The sequence below is a fragment of the Fomitiporia mediterranea genome, assembly GCF_000271605.1.
Source record: "Fomitiporia mediterranea MF3/22 unplaced genomic scaffold FOMMEscaffold_5, whole genome shotgun sequence".
In the NCBI taxonomy this organism is placed as follows: Eukaryota; Fungi; Basidiomycota; class Agaricomycetes; order Hymenochaetales; family Hymenochaetaceae; genus Fomitiporia; species Fomitiporia mediterranea.
The window spans coordinates 1,685,841-1,699,555 of record NW_006760390.1 but is presented as its reverse complement, the minus strand read 5'-3'; the positions used below and the strand labels follow the sequence as shown (position 1 = coordinate 1,699,555).

The window sequence follows — 13,715 nt, the reverse complement described above, 5'->3', positions numbered from 1 at the left end:
TTCTGGCATCAAAGACGATTCCTGTGTACCTCTCTGACTACGCAGCTGTAGTTTCAGAAGGAAGCAATGTACAAAATCAATCGTGCACCAAGGAAGTATATGTATGATTTTCAAAAACTGCTTCAAAGACGAATGCTTTTGTTTGTACAGAATTCTATCAAGCAATCCTGAGGCCCATGTTTTATAGTTTAATCGATTCGGGGTTGATAAGTACATAACTTCCAACCGTTTGGTCCGTGGCCTTTGCAAGTGAAAATTAGGATTAGGATAAAAAATGACAAGGGGATACAACAGCGTTGAACGTAAAGAAATGCGAATCATGTACGGATGATTAAGAGCTCTCAGGTCCTGAGCTCCCTGGGATCAACTGGATGTCAATTAGCAAACGGAATGCTGTAGTGTGGTAGAAGTAGCATACCATGCAGATGTTGTTTCCGTTCAGTAATGTCTGCCTTAACATGGTCACTTTGCGACCTTCAGGTAAATATTGACTGAAGAATAATTTACTTAAGATTGTTGTTAAAAGGTGACCCGGATCACTTGCTTACTATTCTGTGACATCATCTAATACCATATCTGCATAAGGAAAATGAGCTAAGAACGGCCAGAGAATGGTTGGTTCTACGTACTAACGAAGTCATCGAATCCCAGCAAAGTGCCAGTAAATTCGCGATCATTCTTCATGATGACCCATATGCGAGAACCGATGCAGGTATCAATCAATTCTGTTTCCACAAACTATAAGCGGTAATGTGCATGTAACAAACAAGAAAGCGTACTCGCCAAGTGGCAGCACTTGTGAGGCCATAGCCAAGTAGCTACTATTGTAATTGTAAAAGCTGACGAGTGGCTGAATGAAAGAACGGGATGTGACTAGAAAAGTCACGTTTTCTCACCCCCTTGCCCAGTTCCTTCGTTCCATCATCACCTTAGACGCGCCTGCTTCACTTGTCCTATCACCTCCACGTATTCGCACCTGCATCATGGAGTCACGAAACATGGACCATCGTAGAGCCAGTCCGTTTTTCATCAGTAATCATGTACTGTACCGTTCTAATTGTTCCCCCATCTTTTTCGGACGCGTATCTATAAGATTTCAAGAACAAGGGCGGCTTCAAGCAGGACGATCTTCGTCGCCGTCGAGAGGAGCAGCAGGTTGAGATTAGACGTCAAAAGAGAGAGGAGAACATCACGAAAAGGCGAAACTTCCTCCCTTCTGCTGCACCAGATTCCGACGACGAAGTAGGTTCCAGCAATTGGGAAGCTCCCGTGAGTAACATGGCTTTATTCATATATGCGTTCGATTCCTCACCTTCAACTTGATCTGTTCAGCTGGCAGAAGAGCTTGTTGCTGGTGTGTTTTCGGATGACCCTGATCGCCAACTTGATGCTACGACGAAATTCCGCAAGCTCCTTTCAAAGGAGAAAAACCCACCAATCGAAAAGGTCATTGAATGCAATGTCGTGCCGCGATTTGTTGAGTTCCTCCGCGGTAATCACTCTATGCTTCAGGTACGCACCTCCTCTCAGGATTTGAACAAGTCACTTACGCTTTACCATTAGTTCGAAGCTGCATGGGCCTTGACGAACATCGCGTCTGGTACTGCGGATCATACGCAGGTCGTCATCAAGGCTGGCGCAGTCCCAGAATTCATAAATTTATTGTCTTCTCCGGTTTTAGACGTTCGGGAACAAGCTGTTTGGGCATTGGGCAACATTGCGGGTGACAGCCCTCAGTGTAGGGACTATGTACTCCAACAGGGGGCGCTTCGGCCTCTCCTCGCCCTTCTGAGTGAAAATCACAAAATCAGTATGCTGCGGAACGCGACATGGACCCTAAGCAACTTCTGCAGGGGTAAGAATCCTCAACCCGAATGGGAACTGGTAAGCTATTTTTAATGCTTTCGTGCATGGTATGTTATCGACTTCTATCGCCACAGATCTCACCCGCCCTCACGGTTCTCACGAAGCTAATCTACTCACTGGATGATGAGGTGCTAATTGATGCCTGTTGGGCTATTTCATACTTGTCGGATGGGTCAAACGATAAGATCCAAGCTGTGATTGAATCAGGTGTCTGCCGGAGGCTCGTCGATCTTCTCATGCACAGCTCGACATCTGTGCAGACCCCCGCCTTGCGTTCTGTCGGGAATATCGTAACTGGTGATGACTTGCAGACTCAGGTGGTAATTGCCTCAGGTGCACTTCCGGCCTTGTTGTCGCTTCTTTCCTCTCCGAAAGACGGCATCCGTAAAGAAGCATGCTGGACTATCTCGAACATCACAGCTGGTTCTCCACACCAGATCCAAGCGGTTATTGATGCCAATATTGTTCCGCCCCTCATTAATATTCTTCAGAATGCTGACTTCAAAACGAGGAAGGAAGCATGCTGGGCTATCTCGAATGCGACTTCAGGCGGTCTTCAAGAACCCTCGCAAATTCGTTATCTCGTCAGTCAGGGATGCATAAAGCCGCTTTGCGACCTGCTACAGACAATGGACAACAAGATTATACAGGTCGCGCTGGACGGGCTGGATAATATTCTGAAGGTTGGAGAGATGGACAAACAGGCGGCTGGTCCTGGTGCGACGAGCCAATATGCGCGTTACGTGGAAGAGTGTGGCGGCATGCATATGATTCATAACCTTCAACAGCATGATAATCTGGAAATCTATAAGAAGGCATTCAATATAATGGACAAATACTTTGCAGATGAAGAGGAGGATACAAATATTGCAGCCCCCGCTGTTGATGCCTCGGGTCAGTTTGCTGTGAGTAATAATGTTTTCTGCAGCCGCCTATACACTTATGCATGGCATACATATTTAGTTTCATTCAGATGTTTCTGCGCCTCAAGGAGGGTTCAGCTTTGGTCAGTAGAGTTTTGCAAGTGATATATTAGGGGGGTAGTAGTGTACGATGCAGGAGATGTCTGTCTGCCAGTGTGTCATAGTAACAAGGCGGTCGACTGCTTGGATGAACATGGCAGTACCATGTCTAACTTTTTTTACATTTGAACCTTTGTTTTACATATTTTTTTGTTGATCCCGTCCGTACTCGGTCGGACATCAAGATTCAATGCAAGTACGTCAATTAGACATGTCTTATGTCAGCACCTTAAGCCCGCCGTCAATTTGGTCAGTCAGCGAGCACTATCCCAGAGCATCCCCAACACAGTACCTGTTGAACTCGGTTCGAGTCGCGTAGAGCATCCGAGCAGGCTGGGCATGCCTAAGATACCTAGCGGGACATTCACCGACCACACAGGCGAACCGACCCCGGCTCCCATCCTCAAACGCAATCAGGCAGGTCCATGCTGTGTCGCTTGAGTCTGGACTCTAACATCGAGCGTGATACCTCCGTAGGCATGTCACCAATGCAGACGAAGGAAGCTTGTAAGCATCTCTTTATATCCATTTACTGTGTGCTAGCCGAGTCTCATCAGCCTAACTTTCGTTCGGCAGAAATGGTCAGTCCAAGACCGATGCCCGAGCCTGCTGTTATTAACCCACTGGCTAAAGTGACGCACGGCGACCTTGCTCAACCTGTGTTCGGTCACACAAGAACACTGTCTCCCATGCTCCTCCAGGTGCAGAGGTGCCGCCCCTTGAATGTACATTTGACGAAGTCCAGGAGAACGGCGCTCAGCCCCATTCCGCGCCAAAGAATAGATACGAGAGGCTCGAGAATCGAATAAGTACGTCCTGTAATCTCCATCTGGGTGAAATTTGTCATTTGAACTCGTTCAGATGAGCTTGAAGCACTTCTGCGCCAGAAAGAAGAGGAGGAGGAGCATCCACGGCCGTCAATATCTACCAATACCTCCGCACCCGCAATCCTATCTCTTACAGGACAGCCTATAAACAGCTTTTCAGACTCCTCAAACCAAGAGTATATTAACACGTTACCCTACATTCAGAAGCCGTTTTCACCTCTAATACCGGCGCATATTTCTCCTATTTCCACTCCTCCGCTAAACTTCGCGACCGACAGTGGAAGCGATTTGCAAAATGGTACTAATCAAGCTACACAAGTACTTTGGCCAAACTGGCCCCACAATCTGCCTGCTTTTCCCCTCTTACAGCATCTGTAAGACAAATGTCGTCCATTATGACTTAATGCGTTGCTGAACGCTGCGATAGCGTGGAAGTCTTCTTTGCTTTTCATCCTCATGCTGGCCGACTGTTTCATGGACCGACTTTTCTGGCCTCATTAACTTTGCCGTCGACCCATTCTAACTTTCCCCATACTGGTATGTCTTGCAGTGAACTGGAAAAAGGCCTTGCTCACTTTCACTCAGCCATTTTACACGCGATATGTGCGGTTGGAAGCTTTTACACTAGCGCCGTCGATCCCCCTCCCCTACCGAACTTTGCAGAGACCCCAGCAGGTTTGCCCTCTAGTCAGATATGTCGGTTGCCAGTGTATATCTCAATGCCCCACAGATGACCTCTTCCAAAGCGCATATAAACGACGGAAAGCCTTACCTGACTCTTTCGGCGAAATACACGCGAAGTTTGCTGCTGCTGCAATTGACGAAAGCACGACAGTTGGTGAACGCCTCTTCGAGTGCCAGCAAGGTTTTATCCTTTTCCTCGAATCATTCTTATTGGTCATGTCTAATATTCTGTCACAAATAGCAACCACCGCACTTTGTTGGTTTTATCACACGCATGCAAAGTGAGTCAATCCCTCTGGTCGATGATTTATGATACTTACGTTTAGGGTAGATGGGCAGACGTAATTAAGATGCAGTTTATCTATTTAAGACATTATTCACGCTTCGATATTAGGTATTTTTGACAAGCGGTCGTGCAATGAGGTATTTCTCCTCCGCTCACATTACATGTCGCATCTTATATGTCCTCCTGCAAAATAGATACCTGATCCCTTTGGGCTTGAATATGTGCCCACCGTTTCATTCCATTTCCAAATGCCTTCGGGCGCCATCCATTATCGCTCCCGCAAAGACCGTAATAGATGACGAAACGCGGCGGAACACATTTTGGCTGACCTATGCAACAGAGAGGTTTTATTCCTCGGGAAATGGATGGGCCATGAGCTTAGATGATCAGGATATTTCACAGTTACTCCCTGTTCGAGCTGATCAATTTGAGCAAGGCGTATGTTTCTTTCCTTGTCTCGTCAAGAAGTGCTGTCACTGACACCTAACGGTATCAGATTCTCGTGCCACCAAAGGACCGACAATGGGCTCATAGCCCTGACATGCTCCTCACGCATCCCCCAGAGCAAACCGACTCATTCGTCTTGTATATAAAATCATCAATCGTACGAGGTCTCTTTTGTTAATCTACTTGTCATCCATTCATTTTTACTGCAGGTTTTATCTCGTGTAAAGAACTTTAATTTACGGTTTCGTGCGAAGAACTTTGCAGGAGAACCAGACATGGTTAACTCCCTAGGTTCGCTGCTCAGCGAAGATTACTGTGCAAATGCACAATACATCGACCCACGACAGACCTCAGGCTTCAAGAAAATGGACCATTTGGTGTCAGCTTTTACATCGAGTTTTCCCAAAGGATTCAGAGATGCCACGCAGGATGGAGTCGTCGACATGCATCTGCTTATCGCTCATCTCGCCCCAAGCGTGTCAGTCTTCACACCTACTATATTTACTTTTCTGGGTGCTAATTCGTGTTAAAAATCTGGCCAGTGCAAAAATTCTACTGCATGACCCGCATGTCGACTTGAAAAGGAAAGGATGCGTTTCCGCTCAGAGGATCCTAGAGGCCGCTCGTGCAATTCTTGACCAACTGTATGCAATATGGGCAACTAGTTTCGACCTAACTCTGCTGGACAATTTCTGCTGCGTAAGGCCATTTATACATGTTGGGTTACTCATCTCACACATGCTTGTCTTAATCAGTTTGCTTTCTTCATGGCCGGTAGAGTCCTGTCGCGCATCCTTCATGAAGCAAAGCAGAGGGGAGATCAGGTTCAGTCGCAGACGGTGCGAACCGAACTTGAATATATTCGGTATAGCTGCTCTTCGAGTTTGTGCCGACATGTGCTAACATTCATACGTTTGATTCACGGTAGCATTGCTCTAGCTAAGATCGGAACACGTATTCCATTGGCATGTGCGTATTCCGGATCTTATTTCGTTCCAGCATATTGCCCTTACTTGGCACTTGTTAGATCGATATGCAAAGATGCTCGATGATATTATTTTGCAAACCGCTGGAATACTAGATGATGTCATGCTACCCAACTTCCAAAATCCAGCATTCCCAATGAGTCCTGGTTATTCGACAATTTCGGTACCGAATGGCGGCGCGAACGGTCTTGATTTTCTCATGGGGATTGGTATTCCGCCCGAGATATACGAATAACTGATACATTTTGATTTCTTCAATTTAACTTGTAGACTATATTTAGGTCTAATCGGGTTCGAGTGCTTTTTGTCCAGTGCTATCGGTATTTTGTCTCTTGTATGTACTACTACTACTAGACTTCCCGTTCCTGTACTTGGGGCGATTGAGAATTGTCGATGTTATATTGTTTACTCGGTGTGAATAATCAACTTTCGCCGATAGGAACGCTTCATGACTGCTGATCGTCGCTCCTTCCTCAAACTGCGGCCGCCATGAACACATCTCTATATCACGTCCGTGTCTTGAGGCTTGCACATCTGCCGCTATCTTCTATACTGAGTTTGCCGGACATTTCGGGTTTTGGACTGCGATATCGCTTGTCACGTTTTTGCAAGTTGTTGACGACGAATGCCGTTTATTCAAGACACTGGTGCATCGTCTCGGTTTAAACGCACGACTAGCGAGACACCGATGAGGGTCGCTTTTCTGGGCCCAAGGGGTACTTATTCTCATCAGGTGAGACAGCTTCGTGCGGGAACGAGGTGTGGCATGCACTGACAATTTGCGGAACACTAGATTGCATTCAACCACTTCGGCCATGATGTTGAATATGTTCAGAAGGAAACTATATCAGGCATGATTATATTCTTCGTTTGCCTTTCCAGATGTTTCACTAAAACATTTTTTTGACTAGATGCATTCCATGCAGTTCCTTCAGAGGCTTCAATTGCCGTAATTCCTGCTGAAAATTCTATATTCGGAGCCGTTATTGAATCACTCGATCTTCTTCGACTACCAGAAGTAGGAAAAACCAAGTTCATTCGGGGAGAAGTAACTCTACAAGTTCAACACTGCCTTCTGGTTGCTCAAGGAACGAAGCTAGGCGATGTCAAACAGGTTCTCAGTCATGAACAAGTCTGTATTATTTTTGACCTCCCTTAGTTTAGTCATGTTTCAACAAAGTATTGATCGTTGTTCTCAGGCATTAGGCCAATGCAACTCATATCTAAAGGAGCATTTGCCGGAAGCTGTGGTAACGAAAACGCCGTCGACAGCAGCAGCGGCAGAGGCGATTCTTACGGAACCCTTGAGACAGGTTGCCGCTGCGATATGCTCGGAAGTGTGCACGGTTGTGTACCCGGGCCTCGAGCTATTAGAGAAAGGAATCCAGAGTGAAAAGAGTACGCAGCTTTTCAGTCAAGTAGACCAGATTTCTGTTGCTAAAAGTGCAGCAGATAATTTCACGAAATTCTGGATAACAGCCGACTCCTCGTCTCTGGTTCCAGATGTAGAGTCCGAAGAATCCCGCGCTCTCTTACGAATATCCTCAGATTCTGAGAAGGCTATAGGTCTCGCGCCTGTGATAACAGAACTTAACTTGGTCGTTCGACATATAAACAGAAGGCCTTCTATTCAGTGCACCCCGTTCCATGACGTTTATATTTTGGAGGTGTCAAAATTGCCACACACGTCAACACGAACCAATTCCGGCGAACAGATACATTCATGGGTAGACGAGGTGGAAGCTGCATTGGGGCGCGTTCGTGATTTGGGTTGGGAGGGTGGTTGTTTGGGGACTTGGTAGTATTTCCTTACATATATAGTTGTTGTAGATTTCTAGAAGTGTATATTATCACTGGTGATACCGTCTTGTCATCGAGTTTTATTGAAATAAAAATTTCTGCATGACCAGTGCTTTCAGCTTCATGGCGACTTTGTGTTTCTAAAAATATGCGTCTGATGACTAATCACAAAAGACAACGACCAACTTTCCGTCAACGTCTTGACTTTTGGGCTACGCCTCCAACTTGGAAGCAACTACTTTCTTGTACACTACCTATGCTCCCACTTCCTGAGAGACTACAAGCTGAACACTTTGGACCATATGATGTTGCAGATTTGCTTAATCCCCGGCTAGGCTCAAGGAAGAGCCTGAGTCTAAATTCAGTATTGTTTAGACAAAAAAATGAAATCATTGGGTATGTTGGTTTATGTGGCAGGCAACTTTGCTGTAGCAACTGATTGCTTAAACTGAATGTTTCCATAGTCTTGACTATGTCGACAACAAAAAATATAGAGATAAAGGGCCAGTCAAATTCATGGGCGTGTTAACACTGACAGCGGCAAACAAATCCTATCTATCTGACGAGGGCACTGGAAGATTGCGTGCCGATCTGTGCCAGAAGATGGAGAGAACATTGGAGAAACAGTATTTTTTCAGTCCTCACTTCAAAATTAAAGTCAAAGTATGTGGGACACTCCTATTCGAACCGAGGGGATTAGACAGTCAGTTTCTGCATTCTTATATTAACTTTTGCATCTGTGACTGACGAATTAATTGGACAGCTTCTACTGTCTTCAGTATTGTCTCTCGAGACGCGTTAGTAATTGAAGAGAACTGCGAGGCTTCGCTTACTGATAAGTCTTCTAGATCAAAGGTCGAACATGAGTTCATAATTCGATCTCTGCACGTGCAGTCCTACGCTCTTTCAAGAGTCTTTTTATCGAAATGGAGCTGTTATAGGGCAATAGCAAACGTAGTTAAGCAAAATGAACATACGCCTCTCCGAGAACGCACTCCAAGGTGGCTCGTGTCCAAATATCTTGAAGAAAACTTGAAACACTTTCGTGCGAATAATACGAATCCTTCCCTGTCGCCGCGACACGTCCATCGGTCAGAAGTCTATACCATGTTTGGTAGACACTCTCATTGGCTTCTACAGAGGATAACTAAGGGTAAACTGCTTGACAAAACCTCATGGATAAGGTTCATTAAAGAGGTGAATTCGCGCTGGAATAGTCCTCGGCAACTGGGACAAGAAAGAAATCCCGGTGATTGTGATGAAATAGATGGGTTGTGGCCTGAAGAAGACGAGCTCATATTAGAGAATGAACCTGCTCCAGAGATCCCAATGGACACCGACGGAGATACCGTGGTTGAACGCAATTATCAGCATACTGTGAGCTAAACGCAATTTTTATAGCACTGAGTATTACTGACAAGTTCTTCTGATCCACAAAGTACCGCCAAGTAGGTAGACCACGGAGAAGTCGTGAGCCCTCTCCCGACGGCCATTTCACGGGTCCGGACGAGCGAAAACCGAGACTGTACACGAAGCCCGACGTCCTAGCCGCCGTACCGAAGGAATTGGCATACGGTCCGCCAGTCTTTCCCGCAGGATCGTCGGAGTGGTACTGTCCCGTCGCTGATTGCGACTATAGCATCCTTCTTCGAGATGCATACGAGAAGAACTTCGCGTGGATGACAGAAGACTATCGGAGGTTCCTTCAGGGTCAACGTTGGGATCCTTCGAATGAAAGAGCCGTCGAGCTATTCAATGATATCGTTGAACATCATTTCTACGAGCACTTAGAGAGGGCTGGGATCAAGCATATCGCAGCTACGTATATTGGTAGAGATGTCACAGGCAAGCCACGGTACCAGTTCGTTGAGTTGAATGGGCCAAGGCAGAATAAACCGGAATACTTTGGTGTAAGTGTCAGAATTTATCTGTCCGTGATTGTATTTCTGACCATTCTGGCTGGCAGCTTAAAAAGTTTGAATGGGTCAAGCCCAGAAACCACGAGCCGGCATTTTCTTATCTTCATGAGCCAGAACCTGATTATAACACGATTTCTGATTCGCTGCAACATTGAACCACGTTGTTTTTTTGTTTGCATTGAATATTTTAGCCGCTGATTAAAAAAAGGTGTCCTCCCTGTATCCATGATTTATGTACATTACCTTGACGCATCTTGCTTATGGCCAAAGAATTTTAACCTTCAAGAAACAAGTTTATTGTACTGATCTAGTTTACATTGGTTGCATGTCTATTAATACAGCTTGCACAGTAAAATATACAAGATATTTGAAGATAGCAAAACGAGTAAGTATTGAGTGGTCAAATTAAGAAAAAATTGCGATCATTTCAATCCATCTCTTCGATTTCAATGTCATCATCATCCCAATCTACGTCCATCTTCGCTGTTGCCTCGTGATTGGGCACGATGTACAGTCGGTTATGCGGTCCATCAAATTGCACGTTAATCATCTCGCCGTCGCGTACGGCATTTTCAAGGATGAGAATTGAGAGAGGGTTGAGGAGCTCAGACTGGACTGCACGATTGAGCGGTCTGGCGCCGTAGACAGGCGAATATCCAACGGATGCCAGGTATTCTTTCGCTTCGGGAGAGACATTGAGGGCCATCTTCCGGTCGCTAAGCCGCTCCTGTACTTCTTTGAGACGTATATCGACAATCTTCGTTATGTTTCTGCGTGAAAGCGAGCGGAAGATTACAACTTCGTCAATACGGTTGATGAACTCGGGTGGAAAGTGTCCTTGGATTGCGCTCATGACGAGTGCGCGAGTCTCCGGCCTAACGGGTCCATCACCCATTTCGTTAAGATATGCAGCACCGAGGTTGGACGTCATGATAATCACTGTGTTGCGGAAGTCGACAACGCGACCTTGCCCGTCAGTGAGCCGGCCGTCATCGAGTACTTGTAAGAATAACGTGACAAACTCTCGCGAGGCTTTTTCGATTTCGTCGATGAGAACGATTGAATACGGTTTGCGACGGATGTATTCAGTGAGCTGTCCTCCAGAGTCATGACCAACATAGCCTGGAGGAGCGCCAATTAGACGAGATATAGCATGCTTTTCTGAATACTCCGACGCATCGATACGAATCATTGCTTCCTTTGAGTCAAAGAGGATAGAGGCGAGAGTCTTGCTAAGCAATGTCTTTCCAGTTCCAGACGGTCCAGCAAAAAGGAAGCTCGCAATCGGACGTTGTGCGTTTGCTAGTCCACTCCTCGTAAGACGAATAGCATTTGCAACAGCCTTGACTGCTTCTGGTTGTCCAACAACTTCTTCGGACAGGATCTTCTCCATCTAGGTAGAAATGTCAGTCAGTATATTTTGCTATCTTCAAGCACATCTCGGTACTTACCCTCAGAAGTTTCTCCTTCTCCGTTGACAAAAGTCGCGTGACCGGAATAGATGTCCATCGGGCAACAATTTCAGCAATCTGTTCAGACGTTACGGTATCGGTTCCACCACCTGCGGCAGCATCTTCCTCCGCCTTCTTTGCCTCAAGCTGGGCGACTCGCTGGGTCAGATCAGGGAGAGCGTAGTAACGAAGATCCGATGCGGTTGCAAGATCGTATCTGCACAATACCACAGGTCAATTATCTGATCTACAGAGGAGTAAAATAAGCTTAAGATAACATACCTTCTCTCGGCTTCATCTGCTTTCGCCTTCAGCTCATCAATCCGTCGACGCAGATTAGTGATCTCATCTCCACGCTTCTTTTCATTCTCGTACGCGGCCTTAAGAGGAGCAAGTTTGTCCTCGACATCCGCGATAGCTTTGCGAGCGACGCTAAGACGCTCTTTGCTCGCTTCGTCCTTTTCGCGTTCAAGCGCATGGATTTCGACTTCAAGCTCAAGCTTGCGCCTCTCGAGCTTGTCGATCTCCTCAGGAGCGGTCTCGCGGGTGACACGAACACTATCAGACAGTATGATCAACAACTATTTCAAGAAGAAAATCCAAAATGTGTGACTTACCTTGCACACGCTTCGTCGACCAGATCGATGGCGGCGTCCGGAAGTCTTCTCGCCGTGAGGTAGCGATGTGCGAGTTGTGCGGCGCTAATGAGAGCGCCATCGTGGATCCTCACACCATGGTGCACCTCGTACTTCTCCCGAATACCTCGAAGGATCGAGATCGTTTCGGGGACGGAAGGCTCGTTGACGATTACTTGAGCGAATCGGCGTTCGAGGGCGGCGTCCTTTTCGATGTATTTTCTATATTCGGCGAGGGTCGTCGCGCCGATACATCGCAACTTCCCGCGCGCCAAGAGAGGTTTGAAGAGGTTCGCTGTACAAACGCTCAGCAAATATTATCAAGTTAGTGAAATCAAGGTAACTTACCTGCATCCATTCCACCTCCTTCACTACCACTTCCTGCCATGATGAGATGGAGTTCATCGATGAAGAGAATCACTCCAGTGCCTTCCTCTACAGCCTTCTCGACTTCATTTAGGACAGCCTTTACCCGCTCCTCGTATTCGCCTTTGTACTTTGCACCCGCCATTAGTGCACCCATATCCAGGCTGAAGAGACGGCAAAATAGTGAAGCTGGAACATCGCGTTTCACGATGCGTTGAGCTAGGCCTTCAGCGATAGCTGTCTTTCCTACACCAGGCTCTCCGATTAGAACTGGGTTATTCTTTGTTCTGAAATCGAAATTAAATTCTTTAAAAAAATCATAAAAAAGTAAATGCATACCTTCGACAGAGGATACGGATTACGCGTCGAATTTCGTTGTCTCTCCCGATGACTGGATCGATTTTCCCTTCTTCAGCGAGGGCTGTCAGATCAACGGCGTACTTCTGCAGAGCATCGAAGCCCTCTTCAGCTTGTTTACTGTCGACGCGTCGGTCCCCTCGTGTTTGCTGAATGGCGGTCTTGAGGGAAGCCTCGGTAAGGGAACATTCTTTGAGTGCGGTGGCGATAGTTGAGTCCTTAATGAGAGCGAGGAGGAGATGGTCTTGGGCTATGTAGCTGTCGTGCATGTTCTTTTGTACGGACTGCGCCTCGTTGAGGACTTTCATGGCAGCAGAGGAAATCGAGATATCTTCTGGTGCAGGCTCTTGCGTCGGCAGGCGAACGATCTGCTTTTGTAGAGCACGATTCATGAGTTGCTAAAAGACCACGTTAGCATGGGCGCAAGCAAGTACGGCTGAGAAGTGCAATAAACTTACTGGTTCGCCACCGGCTTTCTGGATAACGGAAGAAAAAAGAGAATGTTGCTTTGATTCGGCGCCGCCAGAACCTTCGTTGAGAAGGACGAAGGCCAAGTGGACGGGGTATACTTGGGCGTTAGCATAGTCTTTGGCAAGTTGGAGTGCAGCAGCGACTGACTGCTGCGCACGGTCAGTGAAGTTGAAGCTAGACATTTAGGACTCTAATAGGAGATAAGCTGAGACTGCCTGTTTAGCATCCGACGAGCTCTTTATATGCGCAAACTGATTCAGCAGAGAACATTCGGGACACTGACGTCGTCGAGATCGGCGTAGAACGGGCAAGAAGTCTCGAGAACGAATTTACCTCTTTTGGAAGTACCTTTGAACAATCGGGCGTGACATCCCGATACAGGCTATTTTTCGGGTCACGCATCCGTTCTCTAAAGAAAGAAAGAAAAGCAAGATTAAAGAACAGGAGTACACTTATTCCGAATGAATTCTAGTTAAAGTATACGATTAGCACGTCGGGCAGTCCAGAATATACATGAATAATACTATGAAACATCCAAGAAGCGACTAACAGTAGTGTTACAATCGGTACCTCCGAGTCTCCGACGGTAGGAAGCTTA

At 46.5% G+C, this 13,715-nt stretch overlaps 5 protein-coding genes across 5 annotated transcripts; 3 read left to right on the top strand and 2 right to left on the bottom strand.

Moving 5' to 3' along the window:
- Positions 1-84: 84 nt before the first annotated feature.
- On the bottom strand, positions 85-839 carry FOMMEDRAFT_121373 (Sm-like ribonucleo protein). Its single transcript, XM_007265508.1, has 5 exons — positions 784-839; positions 630-725; positions 549-576; positions 419-491; positions 85-367 (listed from the first exon to the last, which is right to left on the bottom strand). The coding sequence occupies exons 1-5, from the start codon at positions 806-808 to the stop codon at positions 332-334; spliced, it is 258 nt and encodes an 85-aa protein (XP_007265570.1). The 5' UTR covers positions 809-839; the 3' UTR covers positions 85-331.
- Positions 840-946: 107 nt separating this feature from the next.
- FOMMEDRAFT_121371 (importin alpha protein) lies at positions 947-3,089 on the top strand. The gene is made up of 6 exons (XM_007265507.1): positions 947-1,017; positions 1,094-1,269; positions 1,333-1,512; positions 1,564-1,884; positions 1,941-2,771; positions 2,830-3,089. The coding sequence occupies exons 1-6, from the start codon at positions 984-986 to the stop codon at positions 2,878-2,880; spliced, it is 1,593 nt and encodes a 530-aa protein (XP_007265569.1). The 5' UTR covers positions 947-983; the 3' UTR covers positions 2,881-3,089.
- Positions 3,090-3,173: 84 nt separating this feature from the next.
- FOMMEDRAFT_19284 (uncharacterized protein) lies at positions 3,174-6,477 on the top strand. The gene is made up of 18 exons (XM_007265506.1): positions 3,174-3,305; positions 3,366-3,395; positions 3,465-3,469; positions 3,522-3,697; positions 3,750-4,089; positions 4,143-4,252; positions 4,301-4,390; positions 4,446-4,580; positions 4,641-4,680; positions 4,731-4,740; positions 4,794-4,822; positions 4,880-5,123; positions 5,182-5,289; positions 5,342-5,610; positions 5,675-5,831; positions 5,888-5,997; positions 6,061-6,101; positions 6,160-6,477. The coding sequence occupies exons 1-18, from the start codon at positions 3,228-3,230 to the stop codon at positions 6,351-6,353; spliced, it is 2,166 nt and encodes a 721-aa protein (XP_007265568.1). The 5' UTR covers positions 3,174-3,227; the 3' UTR covers positions 6,354-6,477.
- Positions 6,478-6,691: 214 nt separating this feature from the next.
- Positions 6,692-7,920, top strand: FOMMEDRAFT_106316 (PDT-domain-containing protein; the record flags this gene model as incomplete). Its single annotated transcript, XM_007265505.1, has 5 exons — positions 6,692-6,851; positions 6,912-6,969; positions 7,030-7,250; positions 7,318-7,516; positions 7,571-7,920. Exons 1-5 carry the CDS (start codon positions 6,744-6,746, stop codon positions 7,918-7,920), a joined length of 936 nt encoding a protein of 311 aa, XP_007265567.1. The 5' UTR covers positions 6,692-6,743.
- Positions 7,921-8,167: 247 nt separating this feature from the next.
- Positions 8,168-13,299, bottom strand: FOMMEDRAFT_106313 (uncharacterized protein; the record flags this gene model as incomplete). Its single annotated transcript, XM_007265504.1, has 12 exons — positions 8,168-8,314; positions 8,383-8,621; positions 8,682-8,715; positions 8,767-9,295; positions 9,358-9,828; positions 9,885-11,230; positions 11,289-11,505; positions 11,571-11,846; positions 11,906-12,218; positions 12,272-12,576; positions 12,629-13,044; positions 13,105-13,299. 7 exons carry the CDS (start codon positions 13,297-13,299, stop codon positions 10,265-10,267), a joined length of 2,688 nt encoding a protein of 895 aa, XP_007265566.1. The 3' UTR covers positions 8,168-8,314; positions 8,383-8,621; positions 8,682-8,715; positions 8,767-9,295; positions 9,358-9,828; positions 9,885-10,264.
- Positions 13,300-13,715: the final 416 nt, after the last annotated feature.